General features: G+C 34.9%; 1 protein-coding gene across 4 annotated transcripts in view; it reads right to left on the bottom strand.

Moving 5' to 3' along the window:
* Window positions 1–313: 313 nt before the first annotated feature.
* RALGPS2 (Ral GEF with PH domain and SH3 binding motif 2) overlaps window positions 314–24,780 on the bottom strand; it is a 161,201-nt gene continuing 136,734 nt past the window's right edge. For 2 of the 4 annotated variants that reach the window (XM_072733112.1, XM_072733111.1), the window contains 6 exons: window positions 22,588–22,665; window positions 20,899–21,004; window positions 18,092–18,184; window positions 11,408–11,513; window positions 9,072–9,163; window positions 314–5,965 (listed from right to left, as the gene is read on the bottom strand). In XM_072733112.1, coding sequence (XP_072589213.1) covers window positions 5,936–5,965; window positions 9,072–9,163; window positions 11,408–11,513; window positions 18,092–18,184; window positions 20,899–21,004; window positions 22,588–22,665 — 505 coding nt within the window. In that variant the 3' untranslated portion in view covers window positions 314–5,935. The remainder of the gene's footprint in view (window positions 5,966–9,071; window positions 9,164–11,407; window positions 11,514–18,091; window positions 18,185–20,898; window positions 21,005–22,587; window positions 22,666–24,780) is intronic. The other 2 variants (XM_072733115.1, XM_072733113.1) reach the window with 1 other exon arrangement.

Genomic DNA, 24,780 nt, shown 5'->3' with positions numbered 1-24,780 from the left:
CGAAATACAGGACAAATTAGCAAAGAAGGCCTTTTTGGCGACTGCTCGTATATCATATACTTGGGAGGTGAGGATAAAGCTGGAATAAGTAGACCTAGGACCCTTATTCCTCCAGACTCTGTCAGCGTGCCAGAGCCAAAAGCCATTCCAGGACCCAGAGAGAAGCTTCCTGTGACAACAAAAACCTTGTCAACTAGTTTAGAAAAGGGAAAAAGATCAAGTTAGAGCACTTATTTAAAACTTAATGATAAAATGCATTTTAAATGTTAATGATAAAAATGTAAATATGGCAACAAATTATCCACACACAATCTGTATTTTTAAGTAATTTATTTCAATAGAAATGTTTCAGAAAATTGTACTTAAATTCATTTTAAGTTAGCTTATGCAAACACACTGAAGATCTCACACTCACATTTGCATATTAAACAGAAACAGAAAGTGAGAGAGGAACCAAGCTGCACATCACTCAGGGAGGTCATAGTGCAATCGAGAGCTTCATCATTGGAGTACCTCAAGTTAATTGGGATAAAGAAGAATAAAAATGGCTTGTGTTTTCCTGTATATTATCATCATTGGATATTTACCCCCACAGATGTTTATCTCCTGTATGTTTATCTCCTGTAGATTACATTATGAACAAGCTCCCCACCCCCTCCCCACACATACACACTTCCGTGGGCTGTAAAACAATAAATTTGTCAACAATTAAAATGTAGAAACTCTTGAAAGTCTGATGACTTATAATTAGCTACTGTGTCACACCTGATAAGTCAATAATTATTGGACTATATTTGTGAATAGTCCTAACAGGTGATATCTTTAGGGGAAACAGCATTGGTTACCTGGGATCTAAAGCACAGGTAATATTTATGAAATTTTCTGCTCATCTATTAAAAAAAGTTGAGTCCCAAAGCATTCTAATTATGCATTCCATTCCTTTAATCTCATCACCACTTTGCAGGCCAAATGACTAGAATCAAAATTTGAATTCTGCTAATAACCCTCAAAGATCAGTCAACCCTTCTTTTGGCTTTAACAACTATGTCTGCTTCCCTATTCTGGAATGTACTAGTCCTTAAAATATGTGAAAATAGCATCTTAACTCAGTTGAACAACAGTAGCTCCAGATCTTGCAAGAGTCTCAGAGAAGCAAAATGTCTCCAAGTTTTGTTTTGACTAAGAAAGCTAGTTTAGTCTCTTAGTTTCCCTTTGAATTCAAATATTGAAATTGTTTTCACCTTCCTGACACAGAATTTCCAAGGAAACAATATCTGGTAGGTTAAGTGACTGCCTGTTTGTTCTGAGTCTTATTTAAATAGGAGAAAGAACCAATCTAAATCTCATTTTTGGTCAAATCTCATTACAAGATTGAAGTAGCTTTAATAAAACCCCAACAAGTAATCCTTCTGGCTGCAATGTATTCTTTTAGGGATTTTCTAAAAAGCCTTATAATTAAATCAATGCTCTAAACAACATCAACAACACAAAATAAAAACAAACTCAGCTGGATGGATGCTCTTCAAAGTTGTTCTTAAAAGTACTCATCTAAAGGTTGACTTGGGTGGGCATATTTTTAATCTCCTATCCTGGCAGGAGAAGAGCAGAGAGTGAGCTTGTCTAAAAAGACTCAAGACCATGGAGGGCTGCAACAATTACCTGGAGGCATCTGTACAGACTCTCTTACACTTGCTGGGACAAAGAGTAAGCTGGTGGAGAGAGGGATAGCACACACTCCTGAAATAAGAGGAGTAAGAGGGCAAATGATTATTGTCATACTCGATGCCCTAAAATTGGTCTTCAAATTGTTAAGGCACTGACCAAATTTTCCCCACACTCCAACTTGAGATACCGGTGTAACTGAAATGGCTTTAAGTTTGCAATGCACAGATCTTTCATCAGAATCCTCTAAATGGAAAAAAAAAAAAAAAGTCACTTTAGTTACAAGCCATTTTTAGGGGAACAAGACCAAAAAGGACTTATCATTTTGAAAAGGTTGACTTCACGTGGAAAATAATGCTCATCAATGTGATTAAATGTTTGTTATCTCAAAGCTTAGAAAAAACAGAATACAACTCTGGCTGTAAAATCATAAATTTACTATGTTTGAAAAAAGTAGTACAAAAGGAGAGAAAATGAGAGCAAGCCCTAGAAGGTCACTGAAAAGGCCAGGTAAACCTCACCACTCGCTCTGTATCATCTGCTCATGCAACAGCAGCATTACATACAGTTCCACTGGGGCCCAGGTGAGCTCATCTTCACTTTCAAAAAGGGATCCAATGATTTCAAAAGCCTTTGAAGCAGACGGTTTCTTTTATTAAAAATTATCCTCTGTGAAGCAACACTGCTACCCCTTGTTGGCAGAAGAAGGTAATATGGTGGTTTAAAAACTGGAGGAAAGGAATGTGCCTCAGAAAATAAGGAAATCAATAGTGGAAATATTCTTTAAGAAGTTAATGAAGTCTACTTTTATTATAGATTTCCGATCAATGCCTTAGAGTTTTGTTTTCAGTAGGAAAGGGGTATAGCTTGCAGGTTTAAGCTCAAAAGACTTCTGCTCAAGTTATGCGGCCAGGTAAATCTTAGTAATCCCAGGGCGCCAGGTTTAACTAATCCATGGAGTATATACACCACAGATGGCAAACATTTTCCCTTCTAGAACAGTAGTGCTCCTTGGGCTCTTCTAGAAGTCATCTAGAAGAGGAATAAAGTCACTTATAAAAACTTGGGAGCTATGACTATCCTAACTCTTGACCCATGGAAAGACCCAATACCAAGAGAGTCTACACAAAAAATGCCGTATGACTGTGGGACAGTCATACGGCATTTAAAAAAAAAAAAAAAAACAAATGGTCACTGAAGCACATACCCAGGGAGAAAAAAAATATACTCAAATTGTTTGGATCCCTTTTTGTAATGTTTATACAAATCATATTTACATAGTGAAGAAAATGCTATAGGAAGGTGTGTTTGATCAGTCCTCTTTCAATTCTTATAGTCTGGAGATTACAGTAAAAATAATACTTCTGAAACAATAAAGCAAAGTACAAAGAGGGGGCATGAAACCAAAACTAGTGTCTGAAGGTCATTATTATGCAGTTCTTTTTATAGTTGTATTTTAAAAAGTAATGTTACTTCTGTATGAAAAATAAGCTTCCATGTTCAAACAAACAGTGAAATAAATGTGCCTCAAACTGTATTTTGGCTAGTATTATATACTACTACACCAGGCCATATAATATGCCAATATTTATGCTTATCATAAACTAGTTTAAATGTAAATTATAATGGAATTTCTAATGAGTTGTTCTTGGCTAGGAGAGAAACAAATGAGCTTAATAGTGATAGAAATTTCACAGCTTTTGAGTCACTAATTTACTAATTTATTAAGCATAAGCTTAATAAGAGGAAAAAAATTTCATCTTCTTTCTAATAAACTACCTAAACATTTAATATATTTTGGTGACCTATTTTCTTTGCTTGAATTATTATATCATTTGGTGAATTGTAGATAAAAAATTCACCTATGCTATTTTAATTTACTTCTCTCACGGGTTTCCATTTGCTTCAAATGCTAAAATAGTCTTCAAAAGCTATGTCTAATCTTTCGAATAGACAGATTTGAAGATAGAAGAACAATGGCTACTTCTACCGCACAGTTATGTTAAAGGTTTTGCTCAGTCAGAGGCCACAAATCTATATAAGGGCTATTCACCAAATTTGAACATTATTCTTTACTTGTGCAAGTATCCCTTAATGTTTAGAGCTGAAATATCAAACACATCTTCCAGGTTAGCTCTCTTTGGCAAAACTGTATGTCAGGCTCTGACTTCCAGTTGCAAATCTCCCCAAATATGGTTAACCTACAAATTTATCTACTGTAGCTTATTTATGACAAACAAAACAATAATAAAAAATCCACAGGGTTCTCATCCACAGTATTTTTTAAAAAGCACTTACACTGTTAAAAACACTTATTTCTGAAGAGAAATACACAAATTAAGAATTAAAAAAAATAATGTAAAACGAAAGATGTGCAAGGTCTATATAGTAATACTGCTGGCTATGCAGGTGGTGTCTTTCTCTGTACCCAAAATGGGTTAAGCTTGGAAAATCATTAATTGAAAACTCACTTAGCACAGGCAACATTTTGCCCTCTCCAGTCCATATCGCTTTCCACAAAACCAGAAATAATGGGATTTCTAACTCTGCTATATGAGAAAAATATTTGAACTCCTAACATCCTTTCCAAAAGCTCTTCTACATTCCTTTGGATAGACTTTTAGCTAATTATTCTGTGGGCAATATTTTCTATTTAATGTTTAAGTTTTATGGCTTCAAGAGTGAAATATTCATGATAAAAAAAGTCTGAAATTCTCTAAGAATGCAAATGTGAGAAATTTTACATGAAGCCCAAAGTATTACAAGTTTATTGGAAGAGATCAGTCAAAAAGCATTTCTTATTCTGGGCCATTGCTAAAATACAGGATGCCCCATGAGTTTATAACATCTAACACATAGCCTTTGTTCGCGTGCCATTTTTTTGTTAAAACTCTAAGGCAGCTCACCTTTAAACTTTTCTTTTTTCTTTTTTGAATTCAACATTTACTCTGGAAATTAAATGCACTGTTGCATGAAAGAGCTCTCACAAAACAGCTTGGTCAACTACTGACAAAATACGGTTTCATGGCCGGGACCTATAGTAAGTTTTCAGAAAAGTGTTTTGTAATAAAGGGAAGTTATAGAAGAAGGAAAGTTTTGATACTTGAGATTCCCAGAATCTCAATCTTTCACCTTTTTCCCTTTTAAAATTATTTTGTGTGCCTTGTGATAAAATACATACACACATACATATGCAGAAGCTCTTTTAAACAAATGTGATCCTGAATCTTGTATTTAACAAAAATAATGAAAACAAATAATAATAATAATAAAACTGGTATTGTGTACATTAAATGCTATAAAAGAAAATGTTCTGATGAAATATCAGTAAATCCTCTTGACGACAAAAATCATCAGTGACTGGTAGAAGGGATAATTCAATTAACTTGAAAAAAATATTGTAAAATCTCAGAATAGTTTAGGTTGGGATTACGGTTCTTTACTAAGCAGATCTGCGGTCCAATAAGAAGTTCATATAGAAGGCTAAATATTAAACCCAGCTAAAAACAACCATGTTTTCTGGAGCCCACTTGAAAAGAGCATTTGGAATAGGAACACTCAGCCTTTATGCCTCCTGCAGGAAATGTTCCCCATACAGTACTAAGTTTCAGAAGTTTAGTGTTTAAAAAAAAAATCTCCCCTCATTCAAAACAACTCCCGCCCCCAATCCCAAACGCACCCCAACAACTCACATTATGAACATGTCTAATTCCTAACCTCCTTCTGTGCGAGAGCCAGCGAGGCAGCAGGTTACTTGAAATACCTCGGGTAGGCTGCTAGGAGCATCCTCCTCAGGCAGACTATCTTAACCCCTCCATTCAAAACCAGCCCCTCACAAACCCAGAAGAAATAGGTTTTTCCTTTTTAAAGTGTATCTAAAAAAGGCAATTCCCCCCTCCAAAATTAGTACAAAGTTAAAAGAAATGCAAATTAGCTACGATCTATTCCAAGCACAGCACCGCCAGAAGATTCACACACACTATTTGGTGTTTCATGTTGGTTTTCCTTTCATTCTTTTAAGGCAGTGGTTTCCGCAGGTCAGTTCAGAGAAAAGAAGCATGGTCCATGGCAGTTTGTTTTGTAACTCCAATTTGTTCTCTGGGAATATCTCACTTCATTCCCTGAAATTAGTGCTTTTTTGGTTCAGAACTCCAAAGGCTGAGCCGGAGCCTCTGGGCTCCTCCTGGCACAGAACTGGTTTATAGCTGGCGCTTTCATCAGCTCCTTGCTCTCATTCAGGGGCAACAGTTCACCTTGCTTCTTTCTTAGGCTTCTACTCAAAAGTCATCAAGTTTGTAGGAACCTTAAAAATATAAGCATTAGAAAGCTGACAGTATTTAAAAGTTGTTTTTCAAAGTACTATTTCTTATCTTTCCTCGTCAATTTAAGTAAGCCCAAATAGCCTTTTAAAAAAGGAATCTGACAGAAGGTACTGCAATCATTTATGAATAATGAATAAAATATGCTAGAACATTTTTGAGAAAATCATTGAGTTAATACTCCCTTTCCAAAAAGCTGAAATTGGAACAAGAGAAAGGGTGGAGATGGTATCTTTCTTGTCTAATGCAAGGCCCTCGGCAGATGTTTGCTGAGTGAACAAATGAATGAGAAAAGAAGTGTAGCTCTAGTTAGGGTGACACTCCGACAAACAGACTTATCATCATCTATTTCCTCAGTATATGTGTTACCAGGAATTCCAGTATGCACATTTTTACAGCCAGCACAGATAATGTTATAATGAACATTACTAAGCATTTCTCTGTGACATCATCATGAAAGTAAGCATGAAAGAACAAAACTCATTGTTAGATAAATTCTGATCTAATAACACTTGATGACTCTGAAAAATCAACAGGTTATATAAGTTTGAGGCTTATAGACTGGATTGAATTTAATTTGATTCTGTATAGATATCAACAAGACATGGATGGAGTTCACATTGTAGTGAGGAGAAATTCCACCATAATTCTTTGAAATGTGAATATATTTTGTTTAAAAAAAAAATCAGCTGATGAGTCTTCTAGTCAAAAACTAAAGAAGAGTTTCACCATCTTAAAAAAAAAAACACTCTTAACCATTACTATCTGTTTCCTAAAGTTGTACTGGGAGAGATAGTCCCACTTCAGTGGTCATTTCTCTATCCTTTGAAACAGCTCACTTAATCACAGGAAATAAACTGAGGGTCACTGAAGGGGAGGTGGAAGATGGGGTAACTGGGGGATGGGCATTAAGGGGGGGCACGTGATGGGATGAGCACTGGGTTTTATATAAGACTAATGAATCATTGACCTCTACCTCTGAAACCAATAATACATGTTAATTAACCGAATTAAAAAAAAAAAAAAAACAAAACCCAGCCTAACAGCTATCACTTTAGTAATCTTTTTCTGAAAACCTAGGATACTCAATAAAAAGAGGAGGGGCAGTTTCTTTACATGTGTCACCTTCTGAATGAAAAATTCTTCAATAATACAATCACAACTGAATCATAAATCAAATATAATAAAAATGCTCCAGTGTTTATAAAGTATAAATTCTCAGATCTGGTTATACGAAACTCATGTTTAAATAAAGTGTAGTTCCTTCTAAGTTCCTTAAATGTGATTTAAGGTGTTGTACTTGGATGAATCAGCATCTACTACTAAAAATTTTCAGATTTTACAGCTTTTATTTATACATTTGCCACTACTCTGATTCTTCCAAGCACACAAACAAATAAAACTCACTTATACACATTTGGCTGACTTGTTCATCTGGAAAGTCCACTAATAAAGCAAAAGAAATTGAATATGTTGGTATGCATACACTGTCTAGATCAATCTTGAAATCTGAGATTTTAAAAAAACGATACTTAATACTTTAAGCACATTTAAAGACTGCAAGCTGAGTTGCACATAAGCTCAGTCTAGGCAAAAGAAGGTCTGTTTCTTTCATTCTGTCCCAGATACTAACTTGACAACGGTAAGAAAGTAGTCTTTGTTCTATGGCATTTTATATCCTTAATGGAGGGTGTTAAAAATGATACCAAATACCGCTATTAGTCTTTCATGCATATATTTGAAATAAAAATTGTAAGAGAACAGAACTTAATCTAATAGTATTTAAAAAGAATGGACCTAAAGGATAAAGATATTTGTTTGACCCTGTGTAGGTCATTTAATATTTCTGAAGTTTAGTTTCTTCCTTTATATAAAAAAAAGGGGGGGGGGTTTTAATAACTTTGGTCCTGACAGCACAGGGTAAAAAATACTTTTTTTTAAAAATTTTTTTTTTTATTTTTTTTTTAAAGATTTTATTTATTAATTCATGAGAGAGACACACACACAGAGGCAAAGACACACACAGGCAGAGGGAGAAGCAAGCTCCATGCAGGAAGCCTGATGTGGGACTCAATCCCAGGTCTCCAGGATCACGCGCTGGACTGAAGGCGGCACTAAATCGCTGAGCCACCCGGGCTGCCCCCAAAAATACTTTTAATAAGCGATGTAAACTTACATAGAGTATTATTCAAAATTAGAGTATGGAAAACATTTACCTGTACACTTCTGAATTTCAGTACCTGAAATCAATGGTCTTCAAATATATTCAACTAAAAACTGGTCTACAACAAGTCTACACATATCTCCATAATTGGAGTGATGTTTATTTTACATATGTTCTAACCAATTTGTGGTTCAGCTTTAGATCTGCCACAGGGTTTGGGGAAAACAACACCATGGCTTCATTCTCCCTTGCAGCAGAGAGCCTTTGAATTAGACCATCTCTGTGTCAGTAAAATAAAAACAAAGAAATCCAAATGATCTTGGGTTTCACTGTAACTGCAGGAACCTGCATCAGGTTATTAATAAAGGTGAATCAGAATAATTTTTATTAAAGTACCATCTAAGTTTTACCCCTTTACCTCTCTGTTTCTTTGCCTCTTACTATATTCTACTGACATGGGCTACATTGGCCTCTTTCGGACACTGTAAGCTTCTTCCAGCCTCAGGAACTTTGACCTTTCCAGCCCACCACCAGCCTTTGTCCTCTTCATCTTCAAAGGACTGTTCTTTCTTGTCATTCATGTCAGTGTCTTCGGGGAGATCTCTGCTGCTCACTTGTATTTATTTAGAGTTGTGTCTACTCTCATCATTCTGTATCACATAATTCTATTTTGTTTTCTTTATATAGTTTATATAGTTCTTTATATAGTGTTCATGTGAAAATTTATTTGTTCATTATTTTATTGACCATCTCCTCACTAAAATGAGGACTTCATGTCTTGCTGATGGTTGTCAATAAGAAAAAGAATAAAAACAGTATCATTTTTCCTCTTCATTCATAAAATTAGTCTGCTTACTACCCTTGGAACTCTTTTAAATACAGTCCTAAGTTACAGACAATTTGAAGGACTGAGAGGAACTGCTCACCTGTTGTTTGTTGCTTTGGCAGGCTGCACTCAAATGTTTAAACCATAGCATCGCGTTCATTCTGTTGCCAGCTTGAAACTTGTAGGAGTTTCCTAAAGTTATTAAAAACAAGAGGAAAATAATAAAATTTTAAGGACTCAGAAATATAATATTTAGCCAGATATCAAAAAGCAAAATAAAACATGACTAGAATTCTCAGTTTCAGAATTCTCTATCTTGAACACCTGATTTTCTAATACAAATAAAAAGAAGAGTTCTCTATGCTACATTCACATGCTATCATTTATTCAGAAAGTCATTTGTTGTGCTGGTTATAAACTGGAAGAGAGGTATTTTTGTCTCCTTAAAGGTTCTTTAAAACGTATTTTAAAAAATTTTTTGGCTCCTCTAAATTTGTATGTGGGACTGAGAGTACAGAACATGTTAATATTAAGTTTTTACAAGCAAAACACTTTAACATGTTTAACACTTAAACATTAGGTGTTCAATGTGATTAAGAATTAATTAGCCAACACCAATATCAACTATGCTTTTAGCTGTTAATTACATTTGCCAAAATCATTACAGATTTCTGGGTCTACCGAGAGCTTTCTGGGAAAATCTGAAGAGTTACTTTTTTCTTTTAGAAAATTAGAAATTCATCTGTGTTGTACATATTTAGGATTTATGTTGACTAATTCAAGGCTGACACATAATAAATAAATGTTATATGGTTGTATGTACTAAGGTAATAAACTGAAAAAAGAAAGGATTCATATACTGAAGGCTGCCCTAAGTTGAGTTTTATTCCCTTTTTTCATTGACCTAAGTTCATTTTATTTCCCAATTAGTATGGAATTCTACTCTCTTCTTCATAACTGCACTCAATGGCCTAAGAGCCTGACTTTTCTTTAGGCATGACAGAGCTTTCTTTTGGGACTGGAACACTCAAAGAACCTTTCCATTTTCAGAAGCAACAGTTTCTTTACCAAATGTTTAATGTTAAATAATACTGTTTAACTTGAACTCAGATGTGGTCATTAGATCAATCTGAATAAGGCATATCTACAATTAAGCTGGCCATAGCTATCATTTATCTACTTTGTTCTCCCCCAACAAGAGACCATTAGTATAGATGTCACAAAAACCTTGGCTACTTAGAAATAGTACTGTCAAGCTATACTAGGGAAACTGAAAGAAAATAAAGAATTTGTTAACTAAGCCCAACGAAAAAGATCTCCTTAAAATGTAATTTTATGAGTAATATGTTTGGGATTTGAGGGGTGGGGCAGGGACTTTGAATTCAGAATGCTGAGCAAGGAGTCTTTACTCTACGTAAGTCAATACATTTCATCTCAAAATGAGACATTTTGCTACTATTTTTTCCCATATCCAACATATTTGTTTAAGTTTTCACTTAAAATGCTATCTTATCCTAACAGCAGAGTATCTGTTAAAAAATAAATAGACCTAAATAGAGGTCAAAATTTAATTGTGTGTGTGTATATATATATATATATAATATATATATAAATAAATAATTTAACACAATTAAATATATATTAAATAATATATATTAAATATATATATAATATAATATAAATATAATTTTAGTGGTGAGTTGCTGCAGTGGAAGATTCTGGGCAGATATGAAAGAATTTCCTGTCTGGCTTCCTTTGAGGTGCTTATCAACAGCTGGCAGTTGCTATGAAAGAAGAGCAGCAGTCAAGTATGGATCTATTCAGATGGTGCCTGCGATCTCCCCTTAAGGGATGTACACAGGGTCGGGAGGTAGGATCTGATTCCACAGGGCCCACCCTCTGACTTCTCTGATCCAATTGTAAAACTCCTCTGGTCCACAGTCAGTAATTTCATTCATAAGTCTCTCTCTATATTGTAATCAAAGTATTAATTATTATACTTATTTGGAAAGTGGTATGAGTTAAATAACCAATTAATTTACTTAAAAATGATGGAATAAAAATCACTTATTAGAGAAAAATCTCTGACACATTGAGAATTTAATAATTTATTTCAGGGAATAAAAGAAGGGGTACTGCATATAGATTCCCCAATCCCCTCCTTCCCTCCCTCCCTGGCTGATTCTTAGCTCCCAAAGGATTACTTGGGCTTTTAATTTCAAGCTTATGCCCATGCAGCAAAGAAAATACACTTACAATAGATATTGATACCTAAAAATATTGATAATTACTATACATTATGCGACAGAATGATCTCCCAAGAGAGAAAACTGTATAAACAACTTCCTGGTCAAATATTCCAGTTAAATTATGTTTTGACCCACTGAATGTTATGCGCAGTCAGTACATTAAACCCTAGATATTCTAATGGTTCACCTTTCTCAGAGTCAGTCAGCAAGAAGAGATCTGGGTGTTCTGGGTCATCAGCCATCATCACCATCCATCCTACCACAGATACATTCTTATTTGATGTTGATTTGAACTGAAAGATAAAAAGAGCATTAATGGAAACGTGAAATTTATGGTTCATCCTAAGCAAAAGTTAAGGATAAGAATATTTTCATTTTCTCCCATGAGAGAGAAGATTTGTGACTTCATGTTGGTTAAGTCTGCTCATAACCTTTTTCTTACTACTAAATTTCATTTAGGCATGCCCTCTTTAGACAGTCTCCTACTCTCCGGATCCTTCCTAGCTTCAACTCTGTATCAAAACCTGTCTCAGTCTCAATTCCCCAAAACCATGATTATCTATGTTGTTTTTTTCCATCCTTTACTATGCTGCTCCTCACTCCTTCCTTATTAGGGAACACACCTGCATTTTTAATAGATGTGTTATATTTTTTATGTATCTTTATCGAGATGTAATTAATATATAACACAGTATAAGTTTAAGGTATACAATGTAATAGGGGTATTATCTGAAACTTGATTTACTAAACTAGCAGTGCTATCAGATAATTCTTTTTTTTTAAAAGTAGGCCCCATGCTAAGCATGGAGCCCAAAGTGGGGCTTGAACTCATGACCCAGAGATCAAGACCTGAGCTAAGATCAAGAGCTGGATGTTCAACAGACTGAGTCTCTCTGGTGCCCCAGCCAATTCTTAATAATATAGTCTTGTATTTCTCAAAAAAAGGTATTCTTAGTATGCCTGTTACTTTTCTATTCAAGTTATACTTGAGGGAACCCTGGGTGGCTCAGCAGTTTACCGCCTGCCTTTGGCCCAGGGCACAATCCTGGAGTCCTGGGATCGAGTTCTGCATCAGACTCCCTGCGTGGAGCCTGCTTCTCCCTCTGCCTGTGTCTCTGCTTCTCTCTCTCTCTGTGTGTGTGTGTGTCTCTCATGAATAAATAAATAAAATCTTAAAAAAAAAATAAAGTTATACTTGAAATACAACATGTAATGAAAAAAGGGCTGTTATAGATTATCACAAAATTAGGTTAATCTCATTCATGACCATAAATGAAAAAATGTTAAATAAAATACTGGTGTATAAAAAAGCTGATGGGGTGCCTGGAGGCAGAGTCGGTTGAGTACCTGACCCTTGGTTTCTGCTCAGGTCGTGATCTCATGGTTGTGAGATTGAGCCCTGTATCGAGTCTGCTTTAAAAAAAATTTTAAATTAAACTCTTCACTAATAGACATCACAGAGAGAGTGAAAAAACAAGTCAAACAATCTGGAAGAAGATATTTGTAATACATAACTACTAAGAGACTAGTGACCAGAATATTTAAAAAACTTTTACCAATTAATAAAAAAAACAATATATCACCCAAAATATTTATCCGTGCATTTTACAAAAGAAACATGAACGACCAATAAACATGAAAAACATTTCAAACTCATTAAGTAATCAGGGGTATATAAATTAAAATCACGAGGTATCATTTCATATGAACTAGATTAGCCAAAATTAAAAAGCTTGAGAATAACAAGTATGGTGAAGATATGGAAGAATGAGGAACCTCACTATGCTACTGGGAGTTTGTAAATCAATCTGGCATTTTCTCATAAAGCTGAACATTTGCATTCCTAGAGAACATAACGCACAAAAATATTTACAGCAGCACTGCTCGCTACAGTAAAAAACTGGAAACCATTCAAATATTTATGAACAGTAGAATGATGAATACATTTTTTTTTATTTTAAAGATTTTTATTTATTTATTCATGAGAGACACACAGAGAGAGAGAGAGAGGCAGAGACACAGGCAGAGAGAGAGGCAGGCTCCATGCAGGGAGCCTGATGTGGGACTTGATCCTGGGACTCCAGGATCATGCCCTGGGCTGAAGGCAGGCACTTATCCACTGAGCCACCCAGGCTTCCCTGAATGATGAATAAAGTATGTACATTCATAAAATGGAGGACTATTCAATTGTGAAAAGAAATAAGTGATGGTTATATGCATCTATGCATCAACTGGGATGAATCTCAACAATAGAGTATTAAGCAAAAAAGGTAGTGCTTAAGACTATATAGGTTGAACCCATTCAGGTACAGCTAAAAAAATAAAACAATGTATTAAGGAAACCTATGTGGTAAGATCCTAAACAAACAAAGAGCAATAATTAATGTAAATTCAGGACATTGACAGGCTGGAAGTAGGGAAGAAGATACTGTCTGGGAAGATGTGGATGGTTCTGGTAAGACTGTTTCTTATGCTGGGGGGAGAGTTATATAGGTGTTCATTTTATTTATATTTTTCTTTAAAATGTACATGTACACTACTCTTCTTTTGTATATGTTTCACAATTTCATCTATACTTAGTTATGTATTTATTTTTGTTTCACAATTTTAAAGAAATGGGAAAAAATACAAATGCAGCACAATACTCGTAACAACATGGGTACTACAAAAATGAAAGCTAATTAGGAAGTTTTAATACTATGAAGAATGAAACTGGCAATACTTCAGAATTGCTGATTTGACAGCTTATAATTTATGTTAAAAGCTGACAGCATAATTTTCCAATGTTCTTTTCCTAACCCTAAAAAATAAAATAACTCAAGCCACATAAGCCTCTCTTTGTATAGAAGGCTGAAGCATACAGAGTGCAAATGCCCCTTGACCACCAGCTGAATCTCATCTTACTCCCCCAATTTCATCATCATTTGGGGTATAGCTCTGGACCTTTCTCTATGTATGTACACCAAAAACTTTTTTGATGCTGTGGGTTTTCATTTACAGCTGACCTTTGAACAACACAGGTTTGAACTATGCAGGTCTACTTAAAATGTCGATTTTTTTTTTTTTTTTTGGACAAATACATTACAGTAAGTGTATTTTTTCCTTATGATTTTCTTAATATCATTTTTTCCTAGCTTACTTTATTATAGGAATACATCATATAATATATATACAAAATGTATCAACTGTTTGTTAGTGGTAAAGCTCTTGATCATTAATTAGTAAGTTATTGGTAGTTACGTTTTTGGGAGCTGAGAGTTTTACACAGATTTTAAACAGCAAAGGCATGGGAGGGAGGTGGAGTAGCTGCCTCTAACCTAGTTGTTCAAGGGTCAACTATACAAATGGGGGCATATTTATACTCTGACTTGTGGTTTTCACTTATCAGTATTTCCTTATTGAAACGTATTTTGAGTGTTTATAGATTGCTATTATAAACACTTTAAGAATATTCTTCTACAGATATCTTTGTGCACTTGTTCAAGGATTTCCACAGGACAGATTCTCAGATAAGGAATTGCTGGTTATTATTAAGTTAAATATAGACTGGACTTCCCACCACAAAAATAATACCAATTTAAATTTCTGCAAATCATGGATAATAGTCTGTTTCCCTACACCATGGCCAATGCTCTGTTAATGATCTTCAAAGTTTTTGCCTAATAGTAATGTTTTCATGTTTATTAGCCACTTATATTTCATCTTCTATTTATGTCCTCCTTCCCTTTTTCTAGTGTTCTGTTCTATTCTCACTGGGCTGTGGAAGGCCTTTAGTTTTGTTAAATATTTTTCAGGTGCAGTCTTGGTTTTTAAAAATTCAACTAATCAAACAGTATTTATTCACTCTGTACCATACAGTGTTGGGCTCAAACATACCTGCAAAATGTTTTTTTTCACAATGAATAAACTTCCGTTAACAGGTATTTTTACAGTGAATGTTTTCATTTTAAAACATCCAAAAATGTAGATATAATACAAATCCCCCTTCTCCCTCCCTAGTTATTTTACCCGGCCAAGCCTATTCCGTTCCTCATAGGCAAAAACACTGGATAGAGGGTAAGAAAACTTAGGCTTATAGGTTTCCAGATTTCCTCCTTCTGCATTTATAGACATATATGAACAGTATATTTTCATTAGTAATGTTTTTCCCCTCTAGCTTTTAATTTTGAAAGGTTGAAACTACAAAGTCGAAAGAATGCCACAGTGGTTATCCACGAATCTCCATTTTGTACATTTACTTGATCTTTTTTGAACTGCAGACATCATAAAACCAACTCCTAAATATTTCAGTATGTGTAGCCTAAGAATGTATTTCTATATAACCACAATATAAGTATCTAAGAAATTTAACAGACACATTATTTTTTATAAAGTCCATATTAAAGTTTCTTTTATTATCCCAACTATGACTTTTGTAATTAAAAAAAAAAAAAGAATTACCTCTAGGATTCAACAAAGTACACATATTGCATTTACTTCTCAGACTCTTTAGTCTCTTCTAATTTCTAATAGTCCTCCTGTTCCCCCCACCTCCTCCATCTACCAAATTCTGGTCTTAAGAATCCAAGCCTTATAGAATGTCTTATACAAAGTCTCAGAATCTGGATTTGGTTGTTTCTTCATGATTGGATTCAGGTTAAATTTTTGGCAAGAACACTACATAGATGGTGCTGTTTATACAATACATTTTAATACTTTATCTGTTGCTCATATATAGCCAATATTTTCTTCCAATTTGTATTTCAATTTTGTTTGAAAATTATTTCAAAAAGTTTTTCCTTCATTGCTTTTAGTTCCATGCCACATTTCTTCTAAAATTGATACCATAATATAAACATGAGCCTGTCTCTATACCCTCTATATTGTCCTTATAATTCCTTCTTTAACTTTAACAGTTTTAATTTAAAAAAAATTAGGAATACAGTCCATTTCCTTGGCACTCAATTTGATTTCCTCACAATCCACTATGCTCTCATTTCATTTGGCTTCTTTTCTTTTCTTTTCTTTCTTTTTTTTTTTTTTTAAAGATTTTATTTATTTATTCATGACAGAGAGAGAGAGAGAGAGGGGCAGAGACACAGGCAGAGGGAGAAGCAGGCTCCATGCAGGGAGCCCGATGTGGGACTCGATCCCGGGGCTCCAGGATCACGCCCTGGGCTGAAGGCGGCACTAAACCGCTGGGCCACCGGGTCTGCCCCACTTGGCTTCTTTCTAATTAGAGTTTGGGAAAAACAAAAACCATTTAGTATATGTGCTGCTGAAGCAAGCACAAAACAAAAAACATTTAATTTTGAATAGCTGCTTCTTTATAATTGTCAACTAACTGAAATCGAGCCAGGCATCTCAAAGTGGCTATGTGAAGAGTTAACCGTATCTGAACACAAAGGATTTAATTTAGCTATAGCAACCCCTTTTCTTCCTCTTGAGGACAGCAGTGTTAATCAGAGGTAATTACTCTGCCAAATGTTTGGGTGGAACTGATCTGCATAACTCTGTTGGGTGTGCTAGCATTGGTCACTTTGACCAGAATACAAAAAAGAAGCCCCAGTCCTTTACTTCACAAGAGGATGGTCTCTAAATAATTGGAAAACAATAGTGGGCAAAAAAGCCAGAACTTTAGAGGCGCCTGGGTGGCTCAATTGGTTAAGTGTCTGACTCTTGATTTCAGTTCAGATCATGATCTCAGGGTTGTGAGATCGAGCCCCAAATTGGGCTCCATATGAAGCTTAAGAGTCTCTCTTTCTCCCTCTGCCCCTCCTCCACCCTCTCCATTTCCAAAAGGAAAAAAAGCACCAGAATTTCAGAATTTATATGATTCCATTCAGGTACCGTTCAAAAAAGAAGCAATGTGTTAAGGAAACATATATGGTAAACTCTAAAGAAAAGAAAGGCAATGATTAATGTCGAATTCAGGACAATGACATGTGTGGGTATGGTGAGTAAGGAAGGAAGGCAGGTGATACTATCTTAACGGCACTTCTAACATTCATTTAAACCAAAAAATGTACTCTTCTATACCTCTGGTTTCACTATAAAGAACCAAAACTATAAGAATAAAGAAGAGCTTCTCTGAGTTATGCAATGTCATTGGGTAATTTATACATAGTAAAAGGCTCGATTTTTTTTTTTTTTTTTTTTTTTTTTTTTTTTTTTTAGTGGATTACCTTTCCTCAGCATGGTAAACCACTTAATTTCCCTGCAAAATACATGACTTAGAAATAAAATTCTTCTCAAGGGGATTTTATTAATGCAACATGGAAAATTTCTTCCTTTCAAACACTGTATTACTAGCATATAAAAACAAAACAGCATGCAAAAAAGATTTATAGGAAGACTCTACATTTGGAGAAAAGTGCATTGAGAAGCTTCTTCTAAGTAATATGTACACAAGAAAGTGGACTGTAGTTAGCACAGTAACTATTACTCCTCTTCACTGTTGAGAAAAACCACTTCACCAGAGATTGAAGTGGAAAGAACTTTAGATGATGGTCCCAATTTTTCACAGTTTACAGATTATGAACTGAGACTCCAAAGCAATAATTTTCAACTATTTTCTGAACAAGGAACTCAGGCTTGGGAAGGTTTTGATGCCAAGATAGATATTGTTAATGTGCACTATTGATTGTTTGATGGAAAAACAGCATTCAAAAAAAGAAACTTGGTGAATGTGGAAGTTATTCCAAAACCTTCCCTGGAATGGTCTTACTAAATAAAACTAATTCTACCACAACACTCACCCAAGGAATAGATGTAAGAACTTCTGGATTAGAATATGGAAAAAATCCAAAGTGTTATATTCCATTAGGACTACTTTCTTTATAACCCTGGAAAAGCAGTGAAACTCTGGCTAACAATTTAGACAAATACTTACATGTTTTCTTTCTGTAGCCTTTAGAGATTTGGCAGCATAGTAAAAAAGTTGTGTCCCACACAAAGCTGCCCAATACTTTGTCCACGATGCTACCTGAAAAGACACACACATGAATATACCACTACCAGCTTCTCAGTCCCTTTACTTTCTTAGTGCCATGACCTTTAGCTCCATTACAGCCACCTTAGCCTGATCTTAGAGCTGAATCACTTCTGAAATCTTTATCTCCCATATTCTTATCACTTCCATTGACTATATTCTACTACTACTTTCATTCAGATAACTATTGGTTTCATCAAAAAAATCCTACCAGTTCTTAACATCTAGCATTGCCATTGCCTCCCCATCCTGTATCCTCCCTCTCCCTTCTTCATATTTAGCCAATACCACATGGTCCAGCACTATATCTCCATTTCCTTCCAAATACTTGAATCTCACTGTCCCTCTCTCCTGATATAAACCTAGCCCTATTTAAATCTAACCATCTGATTACTCGACACATTGTAACAGCTGAACATGGCTGGAGATATCACACAATTATGCCAACTGATAAAATTATAACCGGCAACCTCAAATAGAAAACAACAGTACTTCATTTTTATGAAATGAAGTCACTACACTCTTCCTCTCTGAAGATAACCACTTCATTCTTTCTCTTACAAATCATAGTACTCCATCTCCTTAAAGTAGTGTTGCCCAGATAAAAACAGGTGAAATCTGCCGAGGACTAACTCATCTTTCCAAACCAATTCGATTTCACTACCCGATCATAGATCCATATATACTTAGCCTTTCTTTCTGCTCCAACAGAAGAGTTAATGCTGCTTCTACCAAAGGAGAAACTCCACTCTCCTTCCGTGCCCTAGATTTCTACTATCATTTCCTCAAGAAATCTGCTTTTGAAATAATTTACCTCTCTCCACTGCATCTTGATTTCTCTCCCTCTACTGTCAGCACACAAATGAGGCTTCAGAGCACTCTCATCTTTGAAAAATCCCTCCACTGCCCCTTCCCCTGCCCCATCAGATAGCACCAGATTTCTCTGCTCCTGTCTACAGCATAACCTCTTGTGAGGTGTCTCTGCTTCCTGACTCTACTTCTGTATTGCCCATTTTCTCCTCAGGTTATTTTCAGTTTGGCCGCTGCTGTCAAGGTCACACTAATTGCTGACATTTTTACCAAAGCCTCTGTTACCCTGGTCAACCTCCTAACAATATTCGGTCAACCTCCTAGCAATATTCAACATGGCTGGCTGCTATCTCCTCCCTGAAATACTTTAACTGGTATACTTCTCTGCTAATACGTCCTTTGTTGTCCTCTAGGCTTCTTCTTGCAGGCCTTTATAAGCCACGGAGTTCTCTTCCTGGTCCTCTTTTCTTCCCCACTAAACTGTCTTCCACAGATAATCTGTCTCACCTGCTCCCATACTTCAAATACCATCTGTATGCTAACGACACCCAAATCTCTACATCTGGCCACCACCTCTCTGCTGAACTTGTGAACTCTACTTTTTAGAGCTAAATCGACATTTCCACTTATATGCCTAAAAAGGTCATTAACGTGAACTTAGCCAAGACTTACCAGCCTCTCTTAAAAAAAACTTTCCCTATTTCAGTAAATGTCCCCAACATTCATCTAGCTTAGCCCCCAACCCAGATACCGCCTTCACTTCCACTCTCTGTCAGACATCGCATCTAACACATCATCAAGCAACCCTAACCGTACTCTCTGACTTGGCCTCCTCCACCTCTGTGCCTCAGCTCCACGGGCCTCCTAACCTCCTGAACTCGAAAGCCTCACATGGTTAGCTTACCCGCTTCATTCTGATGGCAGCTCAGATGCCTCACTGTGCTAACACCTCTCCTCACCTTCTCACTCACCATTTTATTTCCTTATTTCAAGGGCTTACTTTCTATGTGTTTCGCTGGAATGTCATCTGCACAAGGCGGGCACTTTGCCTCATCTTGTTTGCTGCTCTATTTCCAGCATCTGGTGCACAAAGTGTGGTAATGCCTCAACTGACATGCTACTCCTAGTTTTTACTAGCTGGCCTAGTGTAGCTTTTTGGCTGTATGTGCTTGAGGTTTACTGTAATGTAAGCAGCAAAACTGGATGCTTACATGTAGACCATTTTTACATTTTAAGAAGCCCTCATATCTTCAAAATTGTTGTTTGGATACATGTTGAAGTTTTTATTCCAAACTAGATAAATTATACTATTATTTCAGAAAAGAAAAACGTCTTCTTTTTTTAGCAAACTGCTCGCTGCTGCTGGGGAAGAAGAAACTTCTATGTTACATACAAAAGGCTTTCTGCTGCTTAACTTTTATCATTTTTAAAAAATATAACAATGGTCTGGAGGACACTGAATATCTGGGTTTTATTTCATGAATGGAAATAAAAGCGCATTACAGAGATTCAAATAAACAACTTAGGACTGACAAAACAAAATTGGCTGAATTCTACTTTCTAGGGTTGTAACTCTCTTCTATTTTTCCTAAATTTATTCCTCAAATACTTCATAGCAGCATATACTTTCAAGGTTCTCTGAGAAATGCCTTTGTGTATGAACTACATTAAGGGACAGAAAGAAGTACAGGAGCACCCTGATATACACACCCTAATCCCTAATGTCTGATTTAACTGAAGTCTAAATTAAGAAACATGGTGAGGCAAATGTGTATTCTAAATTATTTCATGTATACTACGTATCTGGCTTTATTTCAATTGTTTTCATATTTTAGGGTCCTATAAGTTTGCATATATTTTTTAGAACTGTGTGAAAATAAAATACAATAAGATCTTACTGTAGGCTTTTTGCCTTCTTTTAGCAAAGTTTTTCTCCTGAGAACACCTTGAATAGTAACAGCTCCTGGATATAAATGTACTGCCAAATCTTCTGATTCTGCAGAACTAGAGTAATGGAATAAAGAAAAGAACATGTAAGACCCTTTTGTGTATAGTAGTTACAAAGTAGGTACTTATATGAAATGTAATTACTCTTAATTTTAAAACTTTGTTACTGTATTCAGAATTAGATGACCCTAACAATTATAAAGGCTTACTGATCTGAAATTTATAAGCTGTCACGAAAGTTTAATCAGGAAATTATTAAAGTCAGCAGATGTTTACAAAACACACACTTTATTACATATCTGAACATGTATAATTTAGAAAGAATAGAGTAATTCACTTTAGTGAAGATTAAGGATTTAAGACTTTTTCTTCTTCTTAATGTGCCACATTTGCATTACTGCTGTAAACATTTTTTCCCATTAGAAACTTTAAGTCCTGGCAAGAAGGATGAGGATTCTTCTTGTTAAAAGTATTTAAGCATATAAAACTCAAAACAGAAAGAGCAGATGCTCAAAAAAAGAAAAAGAAAACCCATGCTTAATTTAACTCTAAAATAGGTAAGAGAAGTAATATAGGCAATAACAACATATTAAAAAAAATAGCATACTGCAATAAATTCTAATGACATTTAAATGCTGTCAGTGTGTAAGTATTTGATTATAGCCTAACAGATCTCCAAGGAAGGAATAATTCTAAAACTCAACGATTTCTTTTTCACATACCTTAAGAAAACCACCACAAAATAACCAAACATTTAAATATCTTCCCCAGCTGACTTAAGGTCCTATATTTAAAACAACAATAACTTCCATGAGTCAATTAAAACATAAACACTAATAAAAATCTGTCATTCTCTGGGGATCTGACATGATCTGCAGAATACAACAGGGAAGAAAACTGGAGTTTGCTAGTTTATCCCTTTATGATTATTTAGGTGTCTTCAAAGTGACTTAAAAACCTAGAGACCACTAAAAATTTCATACTAGTTCTATTTATACTCAGGAAGGTTTACACAAAGAGATTAGACACCAAATTGATAAAAAGTTTACTTCTGAAGTTGGCTATTGTATTTGTTGTATTACGAAGTGGCTGATTCCCATTACCAAGTAGCCCCCAGCCCCACGTCAATCTAACATCCTCATTTTCTTCCACAGCTAATATGGTACAGAAAGAGACCTGGTTTAATTACATAAACCATTGAATAAAAATGAGTTTAAAAGTACAAATATTATTTATAAAATAGACTTGTCTAAGTTCAGGACCTGCAGTTTACCTGAAAAATTCTTAACAAAGATGAACTGAATGGAGACTTACTAGCAAAGTAAATACTGTGACAGTAGCCTTTGACTAGTACGTAGAATTTTGTACTGCTTATCCAAAAACTAGCAGCATTAGAGAGATCCGTGCAGTTATAAGGCCACCAAGTTGGAATTGTTTTGCAATCAGCTCAGTGAATCAGAAAGAGAAGTTCAAATTTATCTCCAGATTAAATCTTGGAAAGAAAACTTTCCTAGGTATTTTTTTTAGTTTTTAAACCATTTAGTTGAGAAAGAACAGAGATACTGTGAGATCACACCCATTTAGCCAATCACCAACACCAGAGGGGAGTTCTGTGACCCCTGAATGCAGGGGGATTGTACCTGCTGGCCTTCATGTGGCTTCGATAGCCATTTCGTGCCACTCGTGTCACCGGGCCGAGAGAATGGTATAATCTGTTCCTGTTGGATTCCATTATAAATCGTATATATTACATATGCTTTTATTCACACAATCATCAATACCTAGAACAATATAATAATTTCTTCCTGTAATATAACTTTTAAATCCTACAAAAGGATAGTTTGTGGTTGCTCCTCTTTTTTTTAAGCATGCAGTATAGATTTAAAAAAAGATGTTTTCTTTGACTACTGACTTTATACAGGTGTTACTATATACTATACATTTTATATATGTTTGCTTTCACAAATCTGCTAAAATAATTTGAGTTATTTATAACCAGTACTATCAAAACCTGGAAAATACTTCAAAAATCCTTTTGTTTCTATTCCAGTTCTTGGATTCCAGTTTAAAAATGATATCTGGGTTTATATAAATAACTCATTTTTATTATATGTCCCTATGAAGACACCTAAAAACAATGTGGGCTGTAAACTTAAAATTAATGTGGCCTAAATACCTGTATCTTCCTCTCTATTCTTTATGTTAAATCCAAGAAAATTAATAAAAGAGATAAGCTGAGTAATAAAGGTATTATTTTATTTCCACATCAAATGAAATAAATGATAAAGCCAATAAAGGATAGACATGCTTTGAGTTAATATTTATCCAAAATGGCATGTAATTACTTAACAAAGGAAATAAACACACACAAAGATACACCAACACTTCTTTGTCTGGGAAAATCCAAAGCAGCACTGTTGATAAATGTTATTTAAAGCAAAAAGCATTATTTTAGCAACTTAAGCAGCAACATATTTGATGTCTCTGTAGGAAATAAGGACAGAGAGTGATGTTTAACATTCAGAGAACCATTTTCAAATTCACTTTCTATAAGCAGTATTTTAAAAATCCTAGTTCTTTATTTACTTTTTATTATTACATGTCTGAATCTTGCTGGGAAGTATTAATTTGCTCTCAAAATGTTCCAAGACCCACAGATTTAAACTTGGCACAAGTACAGATTTTTTTTTAGCTGCAAATGTCTGTAAAGCAAAACATATGTCGTAAAAGAAATATATTGTTTTGAGATGTGAAGGTAACACCGTTAAATACTGTCTTCGCAAGTAACCTGCTGGGATGAGGACAGATTACTGAACACAATACCATCCTGGTTACTCACTTATAACTCATGCAAACTGAGAAACAATTTTTTTCATCAATTTTTTTTTTATCTAAAGATTACAATACACTCCATAATCAACATATAATGTTCTTCCTGAAGGGAAAGAACTAAAATCACTTGTACAGACAGCGCACCAGAGCCAACTCTTGTGTTTTTCTCATTTTAGGCAAACCCTAATAAAGAGACTGAATGTAAAGGTTGGAAGAGAAATAATATGCAAAAACAAGTTGTTAAGGGCCCCCCCAAACAAAGACGACTTGGGAACACTGACAACTAGAGTAGAAAAGCTCAAGACTAATATGAAATGCTGTGTTTATAAATAAAATCTTAATCACATAATGGAGAGAAACCTTCATGAAGTTTCATCAAGAACAAGAATATAACTTTCCAATTAAACCGCATGAAATTAACCAATTCCAATATAGTTTACATATAGTTAATAAAATTGTTTTCTACTAAAAAGTCACTATACAGAGTTAGGTTAATTATTTTCAACTTTATCAATTTTAATATAGCACTCAAAATTGAATCTAGATGACACTCTGCTGCTTAGAAATTTAGGTTGCTCAGTTTATATACAAAAAATAGCAATTATTTTCTCAAGAGTCAAGCATCCTGTAAATATGAAAATGGAAGAACTGAAATGGTCAAAGACAAATTAAAAGTCCTAATGGATGTTTAGTAAATAAATTATTTTCACTGTTTGGCTACATTTTTAAGGAGATCTTACATTGGAAGATCAAGATAGCATGATATTTGCTGTTGACACATGACAACTTTTAAAGCTTACAGTAATAAAGAAAGGAGAAGGGAGCATGATTTACAGTATTTCATTATAAAATCTGTGTGCTCTGTTAGTGACAATTTAAATTCAAACATCAAACTGCTTTACTTATAGTATAATTTAAAATTTACTAAGTCATTTTGCCCTTGACAAGATAGCAGAGAATGAAAATTAGAACATTTTACCAAATGCCTTAAAATTACTTAA

The sequence above is a fragment of the Vulpes vulpes genome, chromosome 13 (genome assembly GCF_048418805.1).
Source record: "Vulpes vulpes isolate BD-2025 chromosome 13, VulVul3, whole genome shotgun sequence".
Lineage (NCBI taxonomy): Eukaryota > Metazoa > Chordata > Mammalia > Carnivora > Canidae > Vulpes > Vulpes vulpes.
This window is presented reverse-complemented; position numbering and strand designations above follow the sequence as displayed.